The 25,358-nt window shown below is 40.6% G+C and overlaps 1 protein-coding gene across 5 annotated transcripts in view; it reads left to right on the top strand.

Annotated features, from left to right (window-relative positions):
* Positions 1–24,376, top strand: part of ift52 (intraflagellar transport 52 homolog (Chlamydomonas)) — a 49,351-nt gene extending 24,975 nt beyond the window's left edge. For 3 of the 5 annotated variants that reach the window (XM_038803551.1, XM_038803550.1, XM_038803553.1), the window contains 10 exons: positions 1,577–1,652; positions 2,870–2,941; positions 6,919–7,045; positions 10,111–10,197; positions 12,791–12,859; positions 13,929–14,083; positions 16,166–16,253; positions 17,208–17,316; positions 23,656–23,795; positions 23,921–24,376. In XM_038803551.1, coding sequence (XP_038659479.1) covers positions 1,577–1,652; positions 2,870–2,941; positions 6,919–7,045; positions 10,111–10,197; positions 12,791–12,859; positions 13,929–14,083; positions 16,166–16,253; positions 17,208–17,316; positions 23,656–23,795; positions 23,921–23,974 — 977 coding nt within the window. In that variant the 3' untranslated portion in view covers positions 23,975–24,376. Of the gene's footprint in view, positions 1–1,350; positions 1,481–1,576; positions 1,653–2,869; positions 2,942–6,918; positions 7,046–10,110; positions 10,198–12,790; positions 12,860–13,928; positions 14,084–16,165; positions 16,254–17,207; positions 17,317–23,655; positions 23,796–23,920 lie in introns of all 5 variants that reach the window. The other 2 variants (XM_038803549.1, XM_038803552.1) reach the window with 1 other exon arrangement.
* Positions 24,377–25,358: the final 982 nt, after the last annotated feature.

The raw sequence follows: 25,358 nt of genomic DNA, 5'->3' as shown, positions 1-25,358 counted from the left end.
ACACTTCTTTAATTCATACAACTAAACCTCCTTGGGAACAGAAGTAGTCTATTCAGTCTCTTAAGCCTGTTCTGTCATTCATTTAGATCATTGATGATCTGTACTTCAACTCTGCTTACCCATCTTTGCTCCATATTCCTTGAAAGTCTCAACGATCAAAATCCATTAATTTCAGTCTTTCAACTGGCCCAGTATCCTCAACTTTTGGGGAGTTCCAAATTTTCACTAACTTTTGTGTGAGAAATCCTTCCTGATTTCACTCCTAAATGTCCTCGCTCTAAATTTAAGATTGTGTCATCATATTCTAAATTTTAAACGAGTCAATTTATATTTATTTTATTTGTATATATTAGGAGTTGTATCTAGCAAAATTAAATTTTGCAATGCACATCAGAAGACTATTAAACAAATGTCACCATAAGCCCCTTTAGATTTGAAAATTCCACTATCCAGCAAATTTTATGACTACGTTTTATTTCCTCTTCTGTTTGCCATGGTTTTTCCCTAATTTTTAAAATAATTAATACTTGCACAACTCAATAGTTAAATAAAATACGTTCAATTGCATAAATAATATTAGTTTGGGAACTGATGAACGTGAATGAAATATGCACGTCCGTGTGTATCTCATTGAGTACATTTCTTACAAGTCATTTCCCAATGGTTTCTGTTTAGGTGGTGCAATGGAAAGGCATATGTTTGTGTAAATTATAATGGGCATGCAATTATGCTGTGCGGACATTAATAAGTCTTTAATAATGTACAAGAAAATTTCTTCACATTTGTAGCTGATTTTGGTGGCCTAGTGCTTCAGCATTACACCAGTTAAAATAAAGAAATATGGGCTAATTTTCTGGACCCTGCCAAAAAAGCTCAAAGAACAATGTCCTCAGTTGAGCTTTCACTGCTACATTATTGATTTCAGTGCTACTGGATTCCATTAAACAGGACCATAAGATTTTTACTGATGCAGTGCATTAAGTAACAGGTCAGTGACTGAGGATGTGACTGCTCTGATAGACGAATAACGACTTTCTAGCACAAACACATCAAACATATGCAGGCTTGTTCCAAATTATTTCCTATTAAACACAAATCCTCCCTTCAATGAAAAGCTAATGATTATCTTTTTCTCGCTAACTAATGCCAATTAGAACATTTTCTAGTCAAAAATTGTACATTTCAAATTTTTCAAACTATAGGCTTATAATTTCTGTATTCTAATGTACTTGCTATGTAATTGTGAATCTTATTTTCAGACTATTATTGGGGCAAAGTTTTATTTTGAAGAATACTCTGTATTTGCAGAATATAGAATTGATCGTTGTAATTTTTTCTTCTACTTTTTAGCTTGAAATATTGAAAAAGTACCTAGAAAGTGGAGGGCGTATTCTTGTGATGCTAGGGGAAGGTGGAGAATCTAAATATGACACAAATATAAACTTTTTGTTAGAGGAGTATGGAATTATGGTAAATAATGGTGAGCATTGTAAAATTTCTTTAAGTTCTATTTTTCCATTTGTACCTTTTCTATATAAGGGTTTAAATCATAATTTTAAATATCTTTGTCTTCAAGATGCTGTTGTGAGAAATATGTACTACAAATATTTCCACCCTAAAGAAGCATTAATATCAAATGGAATTTTGAACAGGTAATCTTATGTTTCATCTACAGCTTAATCTAATCATTTTCATTCTACCTATGTGATACTACTTGTAAAGTACTTAGAGATACTTTACACAATTAGTTGATAAATTATTTTGTTTGGAGGGGGGTCGACAAATTACTATTCCAATGATTCAGTTGATGCTCCAGAAAATACATTCTGGTGTTAACACATTAATCATTCTGTGCACAGAGAATGTGTTCTGGCTGTTTTTTTTAACCATTCAGATTATTGATATGAATTTTAAGGAGGAAAGAAGGGCGGTACGGTGGTGTAGCGGTTAGCACTGCTGCCTCATGGCGCCGAGGACCCGGGTTTGATCCCGACCCCGGGTCACTGTCCATGTGGAATTTGCACATTCTCCCCGTGTCTGCATGGGTCTTAACCCCCTATAATCCAAAAATGTGCAGGGTAGGGGGATTAGCCACGCTAAATTGCCCCTGAATTAAAAAAACTAACTTGAGGAGAGAAAACCCTTTCAATTGTAGCTACTGAGCTTCTCTTGAGACCATGCTCTGTTGGCCCATCTATGTTTTCTGCCTTGGCAAATGCTCTCAAATTATAATGGAGCTTTCTTTCAAACAGAAAAGTGATAACCTGAAGAAGAGTGTGGAGGCAATAAGAATGTTGAAACAGTAAAAATGTAGTTGTTAATGATTAAAAATAGGGTTCCACTTCTCCAGTGTCTCTCGCATTTTGGAAAATTTCTTGCTTTCTCATTGGCAAGGTACTTATCTTTTCTGTTCTGTTTTAACTAGTGAATTCCCATTATTAAAATTACTGTGGACTATAGAACGGACCACAGATTGACAAATGTCCCTACTCCCAGCTGAAAAAGCTTTTTAGACAATTTTTTTAAAATCAGAAAGTGTTTCACTTTGATCAGTCTTTTCAATAACTTGCCCTTGCAAGAAGTAATATATTGTTGGGGAATTTTTAAACCATTTAATGCCACAAGTTTATAGCACTTGATGCAGAACTTCATTTAATCCTGCAATCGGAATCTGAAAGGTTAGAATTGTGTGGGACCGTGAAGAGGAGACAGAATTTTTTATGGGTGGCAAATTTTGTTTACTAAAGTGTATAATGGAATTTCATCTTCTGTATATTGATTATAAATGGAATCAGTTGCTTGAGAGTTTGCTTTGTTAAAGGTGCTTCCTCTCCAAATTATATTATGGAAAATTAATTGTCCTCCACAGAGAAATTAGTCGAGCTGCTGGGAAATCTGTACCTGGTGTAATGGACGAAGACAACAATGGCAACGACTTGCAGTAGGTTTTTTAAAAAGTCATCAAATAGAAGCATGTTTTCTGACAACAGAATTGTAATCTACTACTTGCTGTTTGTGTGGCAGTCTTGCCTGATAATTGCTTATGATTTGAATACAGAAATTGACCACTTAAAAATGGTTTTGCAGAGTGACATTTTAATAAGCAAAACTACAGTCCAACAGAATGCAGGTAGCCGCATTGAAAACAGAGGCAAAAGAATTTGTTTTAATATCCTTGATGGCCTAAGTGTATCCTAAAACAATGAATTGCTTCCAAAGTGCAGTCACTATATTGCATAAGCAAAATAATGCATTTAGTAGCAAAGAATTTAAAAGATCGATTTACCAAAATTCAAAAGATAACTCTCCCTGAGTAATGCTGTTTATTAGCGGAACATTTCTATGATAAGCCGTCATTGCTGCCTCCCAAACTGATCTTTTATTCATTCTGCCATGTGTTTATACATGTGCTGTTACAATTGCTGAATTTTTAGTGGTGAAGTAGATTACGGCTGTGTATTAGTATTGTGCCATAAAGTAATAGGTATAAGTTGGTGATTGCTAATTCCATATTAGTTCCAGTGCAAAAAAAAAGAAAATATGAAATGGGGGGGGAATGTTTTTTAAGGTGCATTTTGGAAATTGAAATGTGTCATATAAATCACACTGATTTAGATTTAAAACAAAACTATAGCGTTATGCTACCCATCAATAACAAATGAGTAGCCATTGTTTGAAATTGTAGGATTTAATATATTTCTGGAAAATGTCTTCATTACATTATGGATTTCTGAGACATTGGAACCATTTTTGAGGACAGTGGGACCTGTACAAGGCGGACGGATTGCATCTGAAGCAAAATGGAACCAGCGTCCTTGCAGGGAGGTTTGCTAGTGCTGTTGGGCAGGGCTTAAACTAAGTTGACAGGAGGGTGGGATCCTGAGAGAAGGTTCAGCAAGGAAGATGCACAGTCAAAATTAGAAGAGACAGCAAGTGAGTCAGGAAGGCATAGAAATTATAGGCCAGTTAAGTCACTAGGGAGATGGGCAAGATTGGATTATAATTATTTTAATGAAATCAGTCTGACGAACAATGCAGATGAGTTGTGGGCACAAATTAAAATTTGGCAGTGTTATGTCATTGCTGTCACTAAGAGGGGTTGAGAGAGGGCAGGATTGGCATCTCAATATTCCAGGATATAGGATCTTCAGACGTGACAGGGAAGGAGTTAAAGTGGAGGGGATGTTGCAATTTTGATCAAGGATCAATTACAGTAATAAGGAGAGATGACATCTTAGAAGACTCTTCAAATTAAGCCGTATGGGTAGGACTTAAAATCAAAAAAGGGTGGCAGCACAGTGGCGCAGTGGTTAGCATTGCTGCCTATGGCACTGAGGACCTGGGTTCGAATCCCGGCCCTGGGTCACTGTCTGTGAGGAGTTTGCACATTCTCCCCGTGTCTGCTTGGGTTAGAACATAGAACAGTACAGCACAGAACAGGCCCTTCGGCCCTCAATGTTGTGCCGAGCAATGATCACCCTACTCAAACCCACGTATCCACCCTATACCTGTAACCCAACAACCCCCCCCCCTTAACCTTACTTTTTAGGACACTACGGGCAATTTAGCATGGCCAATCCACCTAACCCGCACATCTTTGGACTGTGGGAGGAAACCGGAGCACCCGGAGGAAACCCACGCACACACAGGGAGGACGTGCAGACTCCGCACAGACAGTGACCCACCCGGGAATCGAACCTGGGACCCTGGAGCTGTGAAGCATTTATGCTAACCACCATGCTACCGTGCTGCCTCAACGTTGTGCCCCCACAACCCAAAGATGTCAGGTTAGGTGGATTGGCCACGTTAAATTGCCCCTTAATTGGAAAAAATAATTGGGTACTCTAAATTTTTTTATTTTTTTTTTAAATCAAAAAAGGAGCAAGAACATTGCTGGGAGTGTTCTGTAGGGCCCCTTACAGTCCAAGCAAAAATGAAGAGCAGACATGAATGCAACTTTCAGAGAAGTGTAAAAGTACTAGGGAGTGATAGTGGAGGATTACAACTTCCCCAACATTATCTGGGATAATCATAGTGTGAAAGTTAGAGAGAGTGGAATTCTTAAAATGCATCTGGGAGAACTTTTTAAGCCAGTACGTAGAAGCCCTAAAAGAGAGGGAGGTGGTCCTGGGTTTAATTTTAGGTAACAAAACCAGACAAGTGGCTGAAGTATCAGTGGGGGAAGCTATAAACAGCGATCATAACTCGGTTAGATTCAAGATTGATATAGAAAAGGACAAGGATGTACTTGAAATCAAAGTTCTAAATTGGAGAAGGACAATTTTAATTTTAATAGGATCAGATATGATTTGACCAGTGTGGACTGGGTGCAGACACTTTTAGGTAAAGCTGTGACAGAACAGTGGGACAGATTCAAGAAGGAAATAGAAATAGAGAGGAGGTTTTGAGTAGTCTGGCATGCTTAAAAGTAGATAAATCTCCAGGGCCGGATAAAATGTATCCCAGGCTGTCGAATGAGGCAAGGGAGGAAATAGCAAGGGTGCTGGCAATAACTTTAGATTCCTCCCTGGCCACAGGAGAGGTGCTGGAGGATAGCCAATGTGGTACCATTATTCAAGAAGGGAGGAAGAGATAAACCAGGAAACTACAGGCCAGACAGTCCAACCTCAGTCGTGACAAAACTAATGGAATTAATTCTGAGAGACAGAATTAGTTTGCATTTGGATTCACATAAATTAATCAAGAACAGTCAGCATGGTTTTGTTAAGGGGAGGTCATGTCTGACCAATTTGATCGAGTGTTATGAAGAGGTGACCAGGTGTGTAGATGAGGGTAATGCATTTGACATAGTCTTCTTGGACTTAGCAATCCTTTTTTATAAGGTCCGACATAGGAGACTGATAGTGAAGATAAGAACCCACGAGACCCAAGGAAATTTGACAAATTGAATCCAGAATTGGCTGAGTGGCAGAAAGCAGAGGATGAGCTTTAGAGGGGATGTGAGCAATGGGGGGTGGGATGCTGGAAGTCACTGCCTGGAAGGGTGGTGGAGGCAGAGACCCTCATGACAGTTGAGAAGTATTTAGATGTGCACTTCGGATGCCAAGGCATACAAGGCTATGGGCCAAGTTCGGGAAAATGGGTTTAGAATAGTTAGGTGGTTGTTTTTGACTGACACAGATATGATGGGCCGAACGGCCTTTTCTGTGCCTTATGGCGGTCAGTTGCAGCGTATAGGATGACCCCATTTTTATTGGTCTCAGCCTCCGCCTTTCACCTCACAAATGGATGTTTTAGGGTACCTTATACTGGGTGCAAGAAATAAGGGTGAAGATATGCACGGTTTAAGACATTCCCACACAAAGCAAACCTTGCATGGCAAATGACAAAGATGGAGACACACCAGTGGTTCATTTTTTTACTGACATATAAGTCTAATATGACTTCAGAATAAATCCTGGCCCAGCTGTCTCCCATTCTCTAACTCTGCCACCCTTGTCTTGACTGCTCATATGCAATGCCAATGGAGATGAAGTAGTACGTTGAAAGGTTTTGCATTTTTAACTACTCTGCCCATTTCTAGAAGAGCAGTAATTAAAGGCACAATGTTGGACGTAATTGATGCTACTCAATGAACTAGCAATATTTCAAGCATCATTTGAACCATTTTCGACCAATCCATTGCTTACTTTTTTCTCTTTGAAAATACTGGGAGTTATTTTTGTTAATGTTTTTATCATTGTTTACAGTTTATATTACATTTGTGAAACTGAGCAAATCAAGTACTTTTAGTATTTTATTTATTTTTGTAACTTGTAATGTTTTTGCGTGGATTCTTTTAGGCATCACTGATTTATATGCTAACATCTATGGTATTTGATTTTGAAAAATACATAATTTAGTGACAGGTCGACTGTTTTCTTGTACTTTTAACTTTATTGTTGTTATGTGCTGTAGAGCCCTAACGTTTGTATATCCATTTGGCGCTACACTAAGTGTAATGAAGCCAGCCGCTGCAGTGCTGTCGACAGGTTCTGTGTGCTTTCCTCTCAACAGGCCAATTTTGGCATTCTACTACTCCAAGGTACTGTTACAAATAATGTATGCGCTAAATGTTTGAAACTCTTGCAACAGTACATATTTTATTCTACAAGACCGTACTTTTGTGTCAACCCTTTTTCATTAGAAATTCCTATGTTTAGTTTATAATGGAAACTGCAGTTGAAAACATGTTGTACTCTAATGTAACTCTCTGGCCAGTCGTAGCACTTCAATTTTCCAATTCCTTAACCTTCTGCCAAGATACTCTATGCTTCAAATAACTTTACTTCTCTGTTTTCAAAATTGTGAAAGTCTTGATATTTAACTGTAATTAATTAATATAAAATTAATTTATTGTACAACAATAAGCACCATATGGCTTCAGAATGAATCCTAGTGCAGTTGTTGCCCATCCGCTAACTCAACCACTTCAACGCTATATTTTGTTTTGACTCTTCAGGAGTAACGGCATAGGATATTTTTGTAAATGTTTTTCTCATTGTTTACAATGTTTCTGAGAAAAAAGCCTTTCTATCAAAAGCCCAATTTCAAATTGTTAAAATAAAATTTTCCAGTTTTGCAATAACTAGAGGTGTTTTTCCATTCAATTGTTATGTTTGAGAAACAATTATGGCAATTTGTGTAATTGATCAAGTCACATACTTTCAGTATTTTATTTCTATTGGACTAACTGCCTTTGTGTAACTTGAACTGTTTTGCTTGGGGAACACCATAGAGATTATTGAGAACAGTAACAGCTGCCGACCTTTGGGACCTGCCCCGGCCGTCCGGTCGGCCCTTGGGACCTACGCCAGCCAGCAGACCTTTGCGACCCACTATTTTTGCTTACCTTTAATGTGACACGTAAGCCTGCTTGGCCCTGACGATCTTCCTTGTTTTGTCATTCAATGTAGCATTTCTGCTAGAGCAGAATGATTTAAGAGCTGATGATTTAAGTTCTCGCTGCATCCTTTGAAAAAAATCAAGATATTTGTGCTCGAGTCACCATGCTTAGTCTTCAAAATGCCTTTGAACTTTTGAGTGTTTTTAAACTCATTTGTCAGTACTTCCCTGCATATAACACACATGGGCTTTGCATCCTGATTTTCATTGGCACAATGAACAAAGCCATACCTCAAGAAATTATCTTCATACTTCTTTGTTACTAATTACATTTTTTTTCTTTGTTAAAAATGATCTATCTTCAGTTCTTCACAGTCCTGTTGCCTTGCTTGCTCACAGCTAGGAAATGGAAGAATCACTTTTCCATGATTTTGCACCAAAAGCATGGATGTACAGGACGAGTGATGTCAGTGTACACGCTGTGCGCGTGACCTGCTCTCTGCCGCCACTTCTGGCCAGAAGACTGCATCGTTCCATTTAAAAGCCAGTCATGGCCGACATTCTCAATTTAAAAGCCTGTCGCAGCCGTTGGGCGTTTCTCCCACGATTGGGAACGTTGCGACCGATTGCTCCGCAACCCTTCCAGCACACAGTTTGAAAAACCCTGCTGTAGTGGATCCGAAACCTTTAAAGTTGGCATGTCCCGATGTTTTAACATTTAAAGCGCTAGTTATGAATGAAAACATTACTGCTTCTTTTCAAAATAGTTTTCAAGGATAAAATATAAGACATGACTAACAATTGATAGTGTCCAGAATGTAGAAGCACTGCCATTTACTTTAAAATTTCACTTGAGGAACTGTAAAATAATTTGATTATATCTATATATTATTAAATTTCTGCACTGGACTTACCTTTCCTGTCTGTAAACTTACTTTTGTCACAATTGTTTGTACAGACTCTACACCAACACATCTTTCAATTTTGTCATGTCAGCTGTCTGGATTTTAATAACTACTCTCACCTTTATTTCCAACTAAATCGGATATCAACTTCTGGCATCTTCTAATGCGCGATTAGAAGTGGCAACCACTGAGAAGTGGCTGTCCGACTTGTCTTCCTCCAGAAACGGCACTACCCCAATACTTTGTGATGTGCTAGATTTGTCAGCAAAGTTGTGGTGTTTAGCCGCAAACACACACGTTTTTTCTGAAGTGTTTAGTGTCAGTTTTTAACAATGTGCTAAATCTTAATTATTGTGAAACAACATCTCTAATACTAAAAATAACTGGCATTTCTTGGTTTATACTCTGAGCATCTCAGTAAGAATTCTTCATTCTGACTGGTTAAGGGGATACACAATTGATTGCCCCGTTCACATATGTCCAGGTCCCCTGTTAAGGGGGTCCTGAGCTGTTTTCGAGTTCTAAGTTCCAATGTAGAAATGCACAGAAAGTCTGTGGCTAAGTGTAATAAACAGCTAGCTCTGTTAATTTGCCGCTAAATCTGAGTCATTAGTACAAGTTCGGGCAGCCAGATTGGTCTGCAGAGCCAATTTCTGAAGTCTCTCCCTACTCTGCCATCATCTTGTATTTTTTTTTAACAAAAGCTTTTATTTGTTGCATACTGTGGATAGACGATGCTGTGGAAAATTTGGTAGTTTGTAATTAACTTTTTTGAAATAAAACAGAAGACATTTCCTGGGAACAAAACCTTGCTGCCTCTCCTATTCTTGAATGTTTATTGTGTACAGGTAGTTCAATACCAAAGTACCTTACTAGCAATATCTTAATAACAATAACAGATGCACACACCCTTTCATCCAATAACAGTTGAGAACACTGTATGTACCTATTTAGGCTTCAGATAAGGTGGTAGCAACTTTCTGAAAGAACCTATGTTTTTTTTCACTAGATGTGCCTTTGCAAATAGCCTACTTTTAGGAACAGTGATAATATAATCAGATAGATCTATTTTTTTCTACTTTAATTTTTAGACAATTGTTAAGCAACTGAGAATAGGAAAGTGTCCTACAAATTTTCCTACATTTACAGCTTAGAGAAAGGTTAGGCATCTGCTGCCATATACTGTATGATGTTTTCTTATCGTCTTTCCTGCTAGGGGAAAGACATCACCACTTTTAGGGAAAATGTATGAAACATGTTCACACTTAAAGAGAAGCATTAAGAATGGAATCATAAATGCTCACCAAATATTGGAGTAATGATTGTCCTAATAACTGAAAAATGTGAAATTTGTCAACAGCTCCAGGGTGGAAAATTGGCTGTGCTGGGATCATGTCACATGATTAGTGATCAGTACCTTGACAAAGAAGAAAATGGCAAAATCATGGTATGCTGTTTTGGGACAATTTTATTAATTATTGGATTGATAAATGTTGACATTGTGCACATAATTTCTCTTCTTTGTGATTTAAAATGTTCAGTTTTACGAGTGAAGGAGTGATGTAGCAAAAAGATAAAAGTGAAACCAATTAACTCAGTAATCAGAATTGTTTAGTGAATGAAGAATGAGTGGATTTTCACCTGCTTGTATTTATTTTCAACAAAAGCTGTGTACGCAAGATGGTTGGCAATGATTGATTACATGTTTCTGTTTGAGAAATGTTTGATAGCTCTGCCATTTCTATTATTTGTTAAATACTCATACACTCAATTTTATTAAGATTTCATTTCCTAGACACCTGTAGTTTTTTCCTTTGCAGATGAAGAGTAATCTAACAAGGATCCAGCAGAGTATAATAGCTGAAATTCAGTAACTCATTTTCCTTATAAAGATAATTTAGGAATGCAATGTTCATCTAAGATACGTTTGAAGTCCTTTACTGACATCATAGTGCTGATTCTCTGCACAAATACAGCTGGTAGGGTCATTGCTGGTCTTCCTCTCACCATCTACCCAAATGTAGCCCCCCCCCAACCATCCACCCCACACTCGCACGCTCCTCCCCTTTACACACACACACTCTACCCTCTCACAACCGCATGCTCTACCCTCTCTCTTGCACTCTCTACCCCTCTCTCTCACACACTCTACCCCCTCACTCTCTCGCATGCTCTATCCCCTCTCTCTTGCACACGCTCTACCCCCTTCTCTCTCACAAGCTCTGCCCCCCCCCATCTGAAATGGATGTGTTGGTGTCCAAAGGGACCCGGGTGCCCTTGTCTATGAGTCACTAAAAGGTAGCCTGCGGGTACGGCAATAATAACAAGGAAATATAATATGTTGGCCTTTTTTGCCAGGGGATTTGAGTATAGGAACATAGAACATAGAACAGTACAGCACAGAACAGGCCCTTCGGCCCTCAATGTTGTGCCGAGCCATGATCACCCTACTCAAACCCACGTATCCACCCTATACCCGTAACCCAACAACCCCCCCCTTAACTTTACTTTTTATTAGGACACTACGGGCAATTTAGCATGGCCAATCCACCTAACCCGCACATCTTTGGACTGTGGGAGGAAACCGGAGCACCCGGAGGAAACCCACGCACACTGGGGGAGGACGTGCAGACTCCACACAGACAGTGACCCAGCCGGGAATCGAACCTGGGACCCTGGAGCTGTGAAGCATTTATGCTAACCACCATGCTACCCTGCTGCCCCCAAAGGAACAAAGGTGTCTTTTTACAATTGTACAGTGCCTTGTTGGGACTGCACTGGAGCATTGTGTACTGTTTTAGTCTCCTTATCTAATGAAGGATGTACTTGCCGTAGAGGGAGTGCAACAAAGGTTCACCAGACAAAACCCGAGGATTGTTTTACAAGGAGAAATTGAAGAAATTGGGTCTGTGGGTGTAACTAGTAGAGTTGATGAGGGGGAGCCAGTGGATGTGGTTTATTTGGACTTTCAGAAGGCTTTTCCAAAGTCCCACAAAAGAGATTGGCATTTAAAATTAAAGCACATGCGATTAGGGTTAGTGTATTGAGATAGATAGAAATCTGACTGGAAGACAGGAAACAGAGATATGGAACTATCGGGTCTTTTTACTAAAAGACAGACAGTGACTAGTGGGGTATCACAGGACAAGTGTTGGGACCCCAGCTATTTACAATATATATTAATGATTAAGATGAGGGAACAAAATGTAATATCTCCAAATTTACAGATGACGCAAAGTTGGGTGGAAGTGTGAACTGTGAGGAGGATGCAGAGATCCTTCAGTGTGATTTGGACAGGTTGAGTGAATGGGGAAATCAATGGCAGATGCAGTATAATTTGAATAAATACAAGGTTATCTACTTTGGTGGCAAAACTGGGAAGGTAGACTATTATCTGAATGCCCATAAATTAGGAGAGGGGAATGTGCAACGAGATCTGGTGTCCTCTTACATTAGTCGCTGAAGGTAAGCCTGTAAAGAAGGCAAATGGTATGTTGGCCTTCATAGTGAGAGGATTCTGGTATAGGGGTAGGGATGACTTGCTGCAGTAATACAGGGCCTTGGTGAGGCCACACCTGGAATATTCCTACAACATATGAATCATGAAGTGATTTTCACAACACTGTTTAGGATCTTGAAAACCTGAGACTGCTTTCTCCAATTCCCAACTTCTGCAGTCTCTCCTAATAAATCAGACACCAAATTCCAAATATTAAATCAGTGCACCCTCCCCTGTGCCAGGATGTCTTTGTTATAGTAGGAAGACCAGCATCGTAAAATGCTTCAAGTGGAGCTCTATGTCACCTTGTGCAAACTCATCACTTTTTGAGATGTTTCCTATATTCCTCTGGCCATCTAAATTTCTTTTATTGCTGTATAACATGCTGATAGCTTAACTGATCTTCCAGCTGTGCCTGCACGTTTTTGAAATTTCCTGATCAGATGCAGTCAGAAAAACAGTCTATGGACTCCCGACGATAATTTCAGAAAGTTTGTGCTGTGCTTTGCTGATCCTCCATCTCTTGTTCCTTTTGTCTCAGGACGTTGTTTTTCAGTGGCTGACGACAAATGAAATCCAGTTGAACCAAATTGATGCAGAAGATCCGGAGGTAAACTAGATTTAGAGTAAATAGTGGGAAAAGTTAGGGGCAGCACGGTGCGCGGTGGTTAGCATTGCTGCCTCACGGTGCTGAGGTCCCAGGTTCGATCCCGGCTCTGGCTCACTGTCTATGTGGAGTTTGCACATTCTCCCCGTGTTTGCGTGGGTTTCGCCTACACAACACAATGTGCAGGGTAGGTGGATTGAAAATGCTAAATTGCCCCTTAATTGGAAAAAATGAATTGGGCACTCTAAATTTTAAAAAAATAATGGGAAAAGCTGAAATCCTTTTTACAAATTGGTTAACTATTCACTTGACACAGTACAAAGAGAGTTGTCCTGAAAATGCACAGGCATTATTGCTATAGAAAAAATAAGAAAACTTGCATTTTTGAAGCATTTTTCACATCAGGACAGCAATGTAGCTCAGCTATATTCTACTTTAACTACATTATGGCAGAACCCAGTTGACATCAAAACAAAAATAGAAATTGAAAATACAATTGTTTTTGTTTTCTTTATTGTTTCAAGGGATTTGGGCATCACTGGCCAGCATTTGTTGCCAATCCCTAATTGCCCTTGAACTGAGTGGCTTTTTTTTTAAAGGGTCAATCGTTTTGCTGTGGATCGGAAGTCACATGTAGGCCAGTCCGGGTAAGGACAGCAGATTTCCTCCACTGAAGGTCATTAGTGAGCCAGATGGATTTCTACGACAATTGACAATGGATTTCATGGTCATCATTGGACTGCTGATTCCAGATTTTATTTATTGAATTCAAATTTCACCATCTGCAGGATTTGAACTCGGGTCGCCAGAGCATTACACTGAGTCTCTGGATTACTAGTCCAGTGACAATACCATTGCGCCACTGCTTCTCCTGGATAGAATGGGTTTAGGAGGATCTGCTTGTCACACTGAAATGTATCTGCTGCTGAAACAGAATGTACTCCCATATCAGGAACCATTTGTTATTAAACCATAAAGATTGGTGTTATTTAAGTGAATGTAAAAACATTAAATTATTTTGATTTGCATTGCTACTCTTCCTGTATTATTGACGAAAAATCTTTATTACAAGATTTCAGATTACACCATGCTTCCAGATACAGCGAAACTCTCTGACAGACTGAGAGTGTGTTTGCAAGAAGGGGATGAAAATCCAAGAGATTTTACCACTCTATTTGATATGTCGGTCTTTAAACTGGACACAATGGCTCTTCCAAAAGTTATCACGTCAGTATCAGATGAAAATTCATTGTATATGAAATAAACTGTGCGTTTTGAGATACAAATTTTAAGTAGGAGAAAAGAGGGAGTAGAATTTAAAATCGACAATTAATGTTTAAAAACTTATTGCTGAAAGAGGCATGCTGTTGAGGCTTTTTGTCTCATCAAGGTAAGAAACAACATTTTATATTGCATGAGAAAAGGTAAGTTGGCACTGATTAGTTGAGATGTTGTCATGGCAAATGCACCTGGGAGCTGTTGTCCCAATCCTTTGCTTATTCGTAAAAGGTGCAATATCCAGACATATTCCTTTTGCCTGCAGTGGCAAGATCCCTGCATATGAATATATGGAGCTTATAGCAAGCATAAGCGAGCTACATTGCGAGGCCAACTGATCATCTTAAATTGGTTGTTTGTGTAATTCTTGGCACGTTCAGGCTTGTCCAGCAATTATGACTAAGATAAAATTATTTTGCAAACCAGAAGGAGGTAAATAAACTGATGAAAATTAGCAAACGTGACACCACTGTTTAAAAAAGGAGGTAGGCAGAGAGCGGGAAATTATAGGCCAGTGAGCTTAACTTCGGTAGTAGGGAAGATGCTGGAATCTATCATCAAGGAAGAAATAATGAGGCATCTGGATAGAAATAGTCCCATTGGGCAGACGCAGCATGGGTTCATAAAGGGCAGGTCGTGCCTAACTAATTTAGTGGAATTTTTTGAGGAAATTACCAGTGCAGTAGATAACGGGGAGCCAATGGATGTGGTATATCTGGATTTCCAGAAAGCCTTTGACAAGGTGCCACACAAAAGGTTGCTGCATAAGATAAAGATGCATGGCATTAAGGGTAAAGTAGTAGCATGGATAGAGGATTGGTTAATTAATAGAAAGCAAAGAGTGGGGATTAATGGGTGCTTGTCTGGTTGGCAATCAGTAGCTAGTAGTGTCCCTCAGGAATCCGTGTTCGGCCCACAATTGTTCACAATTTACATAGATGATTTGGAGTTGGGGACCAAGGGCAATGTGTCCAAGTTTGCAGATGACACTAAGATGAGTGGTAAAGCGAAAAGTACAGAGGATACTGGAAGTCTGCAGAGGGATTTGGATAGGTTAAGTGAATGGGCTAGAGTCTGGCAGATGGAATACAATGTTGACAAATGTGAGGTTCTCCATTTTGGTAGGAATAACAGCAAACGTGATTATTATTTAAACGATAAAATATTAAGCATGCTGCTGTGCAGAGAGACCTGGGTGTGCTAGTGCATGAGTCACAGAGAGTTGGTTTACAGGTGCAACAGGTGATTAAGAAGGCAAATGGAATTTTGTCCTTCATTGCTAGAGGGATGGAGTTTAAGATGAGGGAGGTTATGCTGCAATTGTATAAGGTGTTAGTGAAGCCACGCCTGGAGTATTGTGTTCAGTTTTGGTCTCCTTACTTGAGAAAGGACATACTGGCACTGGAGGGTGTGCAGAGGAGATTCACTAGGTTAATCCCAGAGCTGAAGGGGTTGGATTACGAGGAGAGGTTGAGTAGACTGGGACTGTACTCGTTGGAATTTAGAAGGATGAGGGGGGATCTTATGGAAACATATAAAATTATGAAGGGAATAGATAGGATAGATGCGGGCAGGTTGTTTCCACTGGCGGGTGAAAGCAGAACTGGGGGCATAGCCTCAAAATAAGGGGAAGTAGATTTAGGACTGAGTTTAGGAGGAACTTTTCACCCAAAGGGTTGTGAATCTATGGAATTCCTTGCCCAGTGAAGCAGTTGAGGCTCCTTCATTAAATGTTTTTAAGGTAAAGATAGATAGTTTTTTGAAGAATAAAGGGATTAAGGGTTATGGTGTTCGGGCCGGAAAGTGGAGCTGAGTCCACAAAAGATCAACCATGATCTCATTGAATGGTGGAGCAGGCTCGAGGGGCCAGATGGCCTACTCCTGCTCCTAGTTCTTATGTTCTTATGATGAAATGTAGATAATTAAACACTTTGTGTGATAGGTAAATCACTTTATTTCATAAAATCTGCCTTGTTTGTACTGAAACCACCATTTCAATCTTATCAGATTTTAAATGTTTTATGTTTTCAGGGCATATGAACAATTGAATGTGAAACATGAATCACTCCAACTAATACAACCTCAGTTTGAAACACCGCTCCCTACACTGCAGCCAGCTGTAAGTATAAATTCTCAGCCAATGTTACAGAATATCTGAAACAGCTATAATGGCACCATCAAGTGTAATGACCTAATCTTTATTATGCTCCAATTGGAGTGTGTTCTTTATATGGTCATTTACTTATCACCTTCGGTGAGATCTTCTTAAAAATGTGCAATGTAAGAAAAACTATGCCTGGTTATCTTGTCGGCACAGAGGTGATGGTGAAAATGTAAGTACGTGAATATTATTTATTCTAAGGATGGTTGTGTTGTAACACATGTCCTGGTGCAGTATTGCCATTTTGATAGTTATCCAACCCTCTTGTGATAATTAGACTCTCATGGTGGCGGCAAGTCTACTGTTGGGTCTTTCAGTCTCAATATAATGGACTTGGATTATGATGACCATGAAGGACATGAGGGATCGTCAATAGATCTCCCCGTGGGATTCGTGGAATACGAATTGCTCTATTGAAAAATGAATGAAAATGAAAATCGCTTATTGTCACGGGTAGGCTTCAATGAAGTTACTGTGAAAAGCCCCTAGTGACCACATTCCGGCGCCTGTTCGGGGAGGCTGTTACAGGAATCGAACCGTGCTGCTGGCCTGCCTTGGTCTGCTTTCAAAGCCAGCGATTTAGTCCTGTGCTAAACAGCCCCTTGAGCAGGTGGAGGCTCACCCAATAGGGGATGCATGGCGGGAGTTTAGTAGTTCGACCCATAGTTGCATCTCCATAGGTCCCCGGGCTGGAATGCAAGTATTGTATGCCACGATAGCGGCCCTTTTCATTGCGGCAAGGGAGTTATTGTTAATAGACTGGCCTTGTCAAAGTTATTACAACCTACGTTCTATGTAAAAAACAAAGTATTGACAGTTACAAAATAAAATTGCACAATTTAAATTTTATTGGTGTGCCTATTGTAAAGAAGTATATGAATATGGAAATATACTTTAATTATTATTCAACAGGTCTTTCCTCCCTCTTTTCGAGAGTTACCAGCACCGACTTTGGACCTCTTTGATCTTGATGAAACATTTTCATCTGAGAAAGTCAGACTTGCTCAGCTGACTAACAAATGTGAGCAAATAATTTATTTAGTAATTAGAACATAGAACATTACAGCGCAGTACAGGCCCTTCGGCCCACGATGTTGCACCGTCCTGTGAAACCCTTCTAAAGTCCCTCTACACTATTCCCTTATCGTCCTTATGCCTATCCAATGACCATTTGAATGCGTTTAGTGTTGGCGAGTCCACTACTGTTGCAGGCAGGGCATTCCACGCCCTTACTACTCTCTGAGTAAAGAACCTACCTCTGACATCTGTCCTATATCTATCTCCCCTCAATTTAAAGCTATGTCCCCTCGTGCTGGACATCACCATCCGAGGAAAAAGGCTCTCGATGTCCACCTTATCTAATCCTCTGATCATCTTGTATGCCTCAATTAAGTCCCCTCTTAACCTTCTCTCTAACGAAAACAACCTCAAGTCCTTCAGCCTTTCCTCATATGATCTTCCCTCCATACCAGGCAACATTCTTGTAAATCTCCTCTGTACCCTTTCCAATGCTTCCACATCCTTCCTATAATGTGGCGACCAGAACTGCACACAATACTCCAAATGCGGCCGCACCAGAGTTTTGTACAACTGCAACATGACCTCACGGCTCCGAAACTCAATTCCTCTACCAATAAAAGCTAACACACCGTACGCCTTCTTAACAACCCTCTCAACCTGGGTGGCAACTTTCAGGGATCAATGGACATGGACACCGAGATCTCTCTGCTCGTCCACACTACCAAGAATCTTACCATTAGCCCAGTACTCTGCCTTCCTGTTATTCCTTCCAAAATGAATCACCTCACACTTTTCTGCATTAAACTCCATTTGCCACCTGTCAGCCCAGCTCTGCAGCTTATCTATGTCCCTCTGTAACTTGTAACATCCTTCTGCACTGTCCACAACTCCACCGACTTTAGTGTCATCTGCAAATTTACTCACCCATCCTTCTACGCCCTCCTCCAGGTCATTTATAAAAATGACAAACAGCAACGGCCCCAAATCAGATCCTTGTGGCACACTACTAGTAACTAGACACCAGTCAGAGCATTTTCCATCAACCACCACTCTTTGTCTTCTATCAGCTAGCCAATTTCTGATCCAAACTGCTAAATCACCCTGAATCCCATGCCTCTGTATTTTCTGCAATAGCCTACCGTGGGGAACCTTATCAAATGCTTTACTGAAATCCATATACACCACATCAACTGCTTTACCCTCATCCACCTGTTTGGTCACCTTCTCGAAGAACTCAATGAGGTTTGTGAGGCACGACCTACCCTTCACAAAACCATGTTGACTATCTCTAATCAAATTATTCCTTTCCAGATGATTATACATCCTATCTCTTATAAACCTTTCCAAGACTTTTCCCACAACAGAAGTAAGGCTCACTGGTCTATAGTTACCGGGGTTATCTCTACTCCCCTTCTTGTACAAGGGGACAACATTTGCTATCCTCCAGTCCTCTGGCACTATTCCTGTAGACAAAGATGACTTAAAGATCAAAGCCAAAGGCTCAGCAATCTCCTCCCTAACTTCCCAGAGAATCCTAGGATAAATCCCATCCGGCCCAGGGGACTTATCTATTTTCACACTTTCCAGAATCGCTAACACCTCCTCCTTATGAACCTCAAGCCCTTCTAGTCTAGTAGCCTGTATCTCAGTATTCTCCTCAACAACTTTGTCTTTTTCCTGTGTGAATACTGATGAAAAATACTCATTTAGCACCTCTCCTATCTCCTTGGACTCTACGCACAACTTTCCACTACTGTCCTTGACTGGCCCTACTCTTACCTTAGTCATTCTTTTATTCCTGACATACCTATAGAAAGCTTTAGGGTTATCCTTGATCCTACCTGCCAAAGACTTCTCATGTCCTCGCTTGGCTCTTCTTAGCTCTCTCTTTAGAGCCTTCCTAGCTAACTTGTAACTCTCAAGCGACCCAACTGAACCATCACGTCTCATCTTCACATAAGCCTCCTTCTTCCTCTTGACAAATGTTTCAACTGCTTTAGTAACCCATGGTTCCCTCACTCGACCACTTCCTCCCTGCCTAACAGGTACATACTTATCAAGGACACGCAGTAGCTGTTCCTTGAACATGCTCCACATTTCTATTGTGTCCATCCCCTGCAGTTTTCCTCTCCAGGCGATGCATCCTAAGTCTTGCCCCATCGCATCATAATTGCCTTTCCCCCCAGCAATAACTCTTGCCCTGCGGTTTATACCTATCCCTTTCCATCGCTAAAGTAAACGTAATCGAATTGTGGTCACTATCACCAAAATGCTCACCTACCTCCAAATCTAACACCTGTCCTGGTTCATTACCAAGTACCAAATCCAATACGGCCTCGCCTCTTGTTGGCCTATCTACATACTGCATCAGGAAACCCTCCTGCACACATTGGACAAAAACGGATCCATCTAAAGTACTCGAACTATAGTGTTTCCAGTCAATATTTGGAAAGTTAAAGTCCCCCATAACAACTACCCTGTTATTTTCGCTCCTATCCAGAAACATCTTTGCAATCCTTTCCTCTACATCTCTGGAACTTTTTGGAATCCTATAGAAAAGCCCTAACAGGGTGACCTCTCCTTTCCTGTTTCTTAACTCAGCCCATACTACCTCAGTATTCGAGTCCTCATCAAATGTCCTCTCAGCCACCGTAATACTGTCCTTGACTAACAATGCCACCCCTCCCCCTCTCTTACCACCTTCCCTGAACTTACTGAAATATCTAAACCCCGGCACCTGCAACAACCATTCCTTGCCCTGCTCTATCCATGTCTCCGAAATGGCCACAACATCGAAGTCCCAGGTACTAACCCATGCCGCAAGCTCATCCACCTTATTCCGGATGCTCCTGGCATTGAAGTAGATGCACTTTAGACCACCTTCCTTCCTGCCGGTACACTCCTGCAACTTTGAAACCTTACTCATGACCTCATTACTCTCAGCTTCTTGTGTACTGGAGCTACAATTCAGGTTCCCAATCCCCTGCTGAACTAGTTTAAACCATCCCGAAGAGCATTAGCAAACCTCCCCCCGAGGATATTAGTACCCCTCTGGTCCAGGTGTAGACCATCCCGTTTGTAGAGGTTCCACCTACCCCAGAATGAGCCCCAATTGTCCAGGAATCTGAAACCCTCCCTCCTGCACCATCCCTGCAGCCACGTGTTCAACTGCTCTCTCTCCCTATTCCTCGACTCGCTAGCACATGGCACGGGTAACAACCCAGAGATAATAACTCTGTTTGTTCTAGCTCTAAGTTTCCATCCTAGCTCCCTGAATTCCTGCCTTACATCCCTATCCTTTTTCCTACCTATGTCGTTGGTACCTATGTGGACCACGACTTGGGGCTGCTCCCCCTCCTCCCCTCAAGGATTCCTAATTTCTAAGTCACTGTTCTCAAGTATATGTTTTACTCTTTGAGCATTGATCATTTAAAAAAGATTTTAAGGATCGCACTGATTATTTTGCTTATGTTTATCACCTATAAGTGTCGTATGGATTGACTTCAAGCAAACATGGATTTAAAAAAAATATTGGTTTAAAAATAAAATTCTGTTTGAGTTTCATAATTTTCTCCAATAACATTTGGGTGTGCCTGCCTCTGAAATCATCAACCAGGCACAAGTTTAGTCTCAATTGTGATGTTCTACATGGTCAAGTAGCTGCCTGCAAGTGTTCCTGCATTCAGGAAGGGAGACGTATATGTTGTCTACTCTAGTGGAGTTAATGTAGTAAATAGATAATCCTGGACAAATTGAAGTATAAACTCTTGACATACAATGTGCTGTCAATTTTAAATCAGAATTGCTATGACCATAATAAACTACCCTTCCTCATCCCTCTCAACAGTCTTGCAATTGACTGCACCATCCTCCTTCCATTGTCCAGCTGTCCAGCCAACTGAGATAAACCGGCTAACTTCTCTAAGCACAATAGAATCACAGTTGGAATTGAAACCAACCCCCACACAGACAAACAACTTTGTCCAGCAGGAATCTACTCAAGGTTTTACAGAGATCTGCTGGAGTTCAGTCAGTTTTATGAAGTTACTGAAAGGTTAGAACATAGAACAGCACAGCACAGAACAGGCCCTTCAGCCCTCGTTGTTGTGCCGAGCAATGATCACCCTACTCAAACCCACGTATCCACCCTATACCCGTAACCCAACAACCCCCCCTTAACCTTACTTTTTAGGACACTACGGGCAATTTAGCATGGCCAATCCACCTAACCCGCACATCTTTGGACTGTGGGAGGAAACCGGAGCACCCGGAGGAAACCCACGCACTAACGGGGAGGACGTGCAGACTCCACACAGACAGTGACCCAGCCGGGAACCTGAACCTGGGACCCTGGAGCTGTGAAGCATTTATGCTAACCACCATGCTACCGTGCTTCCCAAATTGGGGTTGAGAGTACAAACCCAACAAGACAAGTTGTGAAATTCTGTCCAGAAATCTGATTTTTTTGTGCTGGCAGCAGCAATAATTGGCCATGCAAGCTGTTGGATTGCCATAAAACCCCAGCTAGCTAACCAATACTCTTTTTAAGGGAGAAGTCCTGGTATACTGCCTTCAAGTTTGTGTGGTTGACTCTGGAAACAAATGTGGATCTAATAATAAGTTCATAGGACTTTGGACAGTAGTAGGCCATTCAGCCTTTCAAGTGTGCGCTCCCATTTCATAAAAGCATGGATGATCTGGTTGTGGTCGCAACTCCACTCTCCTCCCCCCCGCGTAACCTTGACGCTTTTGTCTATCTCAGATTGACCCAAATCAACCTTGAATAAATTCCTTCACCTAGCCACCACCGCTTTCTGGGGAAAAGAATTCCACAGAAAAATCCACAGATTTTTCCTCATCTCTTTCGTAAAAGGAAGATACTATTAAACAGTATCCTCCTGTTAAGCCTTCTCAGGATTTTATATGTTTCAATAGGACTTCTCTCATTCTTCTAAACTTTAATGGATATAGGCCCAACCTGTTCAATCTTTCATAAGGTAAGCCTTAATCAGAGGAATGAGTCGAGTGAATCATCATGGGGGCAGCACGGTAGCACAAGTGGATAGTACTGTGGCTTCACAGCACCAGGGTTACGGGGATAGACATAGAACATACAGTGCAGAAGGAGGCCATTTAGCCCATCGAGTCTGCACTGACCCATTTAAGCCCTCACTTCCACCCTATCCCCGTAACCCAATATACCCCATCTAACCTTTTTTGGTCACTAAGGTCAATTTAACATGGCCAATCCACCTAACCTGCATGTCTTTGGACTGTGGGAGGAAAACAGAGCACCCGGAGGAAACCCACGCAGACATGGGGAGAACGTGCAACCTCCGCACAGAGTGACCCAGCGGGGAATTGAACCTGGGACCCTGGCTCTGTGAAGCAACAGTGCTATCCACTTGAGCTACCGTGCCGCCCACTAGGGTGGAAGTGAGGGCTTAAGCGAGTCGGCGCAGACTCGATGGGCCGAATGGCCTTCTGCGCTGTATGTTCTATCTCTGAACTGCTTCACACTTTTTTTATTACTCATCACTGGTTAAGCCAGGATTTATTGCCCATCCCTAGTTTCCCTTCAGAAGGTGGTGGGGAGTTGCATTTTTGAACTGCTGCAGCCCCTGAGGTGAAGGTACAGCAAAAGTGCTGTTAGGGAGGGAGTCTCAGGATTTTGACCCAGCGGCAGTGAAGGAACAGTGGCCCATTTCCAAGACCGGGTGGTGAGTGACTTGGAGGGCAACCTCCAGGTGCTGGGTTCCCAGGTATGGATGTTAGTGGTCGTGGGTTTGGAAGGTGCTGTCTAAGCAAACTTGGAGAGTTCCTGCAGTGCATCTTGTTGATGGAAAACACAGCTGCTACTGTTCGTCGGTGGTGGACGGATTGAATGTTTGTGGAAGGGGGAAGTAGTCGAGTAATCTGCTTTCTCCTAGATGGTGTTGAGCTTAGAATGTTGTTGGCGCTGCACTCATCCAGGCAATTATATCAGTTCTCAAATAAGGAAACCAAAATTGTACACACTACTCAGTTGTGGTCGCACCGAAGCTTCCTCTTCAGGAAGAAAAACTAGCAAATTCAGGATCAATCTACTTGAGGGGTTTTAGTTTAACTCTGAGCTTCCATAATGAGCCAGGTTAATTAGTTAATGAAAAATTATTTGAAGTGCATAGTGGACCTACAGTAGATTACAATAACTGTCTGAGCAGCTCTGATTTTCCAGTGCTGGGCAGAATAATTGAGTAATCCCTTCTACATATTAATTATTCCAGCTGCTGCAATAGAAATGTTGCTACATTAAAATTACACTGTTTTGATGAAATGCAACTCGTTGATTTGTTTCTAGGTACTGATGATGATCTTGAATTTTACATTCGTAAGTGTGGTGACATTCTTGGTGTATCAAATAGACAAGACAGTCGCAGTGCAAAAGACATTTTAGAGCACATCTTTTTCCAGGTGGTGGAGTTTAAAAAGCTGAATCAGGTATGTGTTTTTTTAATTTAAAACTTCAATGGCATTTTAAAATAATGATCCATAAATATATTCAGTATGTCCAAAACCCTGCCACTGCACTGCAATATTCTAATGATTACACTTTCCCTTTACAGGAGCATTACCTAGATACAGATGAAGCAGGCATAATTACTTTGCCAAATAATTGAAATCGAAGCTGTACCATCACAGATGTAACATATATCCTTGTAATGGTGATATCAGCAGGACTTGGTTCTTATAATTTGTGACTTTCCTTATTCAAAAATGTATATTTTTGTATTGAAAGGGTTAATCATTATTTGTCTGTATACAACTTAAAAGGCATTTTGTACACTTACATTGATGATGGTAAATGTATCCTATTACAAAACTTATGCTTGTAAATACCTTCAGTTACTGATTAGTACTTTAGATTTAAGTCCACTGTTCCATAGCATTTGATTTTAATAAGTGACTAGTATCTCGGTGAGAATTATCATTTTCAAATTACATTTTCTTGAACATTACTGCTTTTGTTAATTTTCTTGTTTGTACTTTAATTTGTAAATAAAAGTTTTTTATTACATTCATGTTTGATATTAATACTGGAGAAATCACTTGTATGGCAGCAAGTGAAGAGTTTGCTTAACTTCTACAATTACACAAGAGGCACTACAGAAATTCAATAATTGATTTCAGGACATTGATTCACGAAGCTTGCAAGGAATTCAATGGCTGCATTTTTACTGACAGTTAACGTATTAACATCTTAATTCTAAAGGAACCGATTCCCTCAAATCCTCATTTCAATGTGAGAATTAAGCAGTTTCATGGAAATCTTTTAGATGAGCCACAAACCCCAGCCAATTTTCCCCATCCTGTTAAATCCAGAGTTCAACAACAGTTTGCCCATTTTCTTTTCTCTACCATAATGCTGGGCGATGGAATTATGTTGCTTTAATTAGGAGCTGCTTGGGCTGAAACCCCAGGACTAACCCAAGTAATTAGCCAGTGCATTAAAGTCCACAACAAAAATGTAATTATAGCAGCCTAATCTTATTACTTAATGAATCAGTAGAAGAACCTGTGCAGTAGAATTAAGTGAATTGGGATATCTACTTAAAATTGAGGGCTATTAGAGAAAGCAGTGGTGGAGTAGATTGTATATCTGGCATAGAAGTGGTCATGTCCACTAACTAAATTATTAGGATCTAGATGTTGACAACTTGTACATTGAACAAGCAAATATCAATTGGATTGGGGGGGGGGGGGGCAGGGTGAACATTTTAAATTGTGCTGGCTGGGGATAATTTAGACTGGCTGCTGAAAGGTGTTGGTCAAGTGGCAAAGCATTTTTCAGAGATATTTCAATCCAATTGATTATTGAGCTACAACATGGTCATGTAACCATAACCACATTATCTGCATCTGGCCCCTTGGGAGTGTCGAATTTCTGCACTACATCATAGGGATCAGGCTGTACAAGGAAATAAAAGCAAGCACTAGGTTGGTCATCAGTCATTGGCGAAAGCAAAGGCAGGATGCTCGACTAAAAATTAAACAAAGCCTAGT

The sequence above is a fragment of the Scyliorhinus canicula genome, chromosome 7 (genome assembly GCF_902713615.1).
Source record: "Scyliorhinus canicula chromosome 7, sScyCan1.1, whole genome shotgun sequence".
Lineage (NCBI taxonomy): Eukaryota > Metazoa > Chordata > Chondrichthyes > Carcharhiniformes > Scyliorhinidae > Scyliorhinus > Scyliorhinus canicula.
This window is presented reverse-complemented; position numbering and strand designations above follow the sequence as displayed.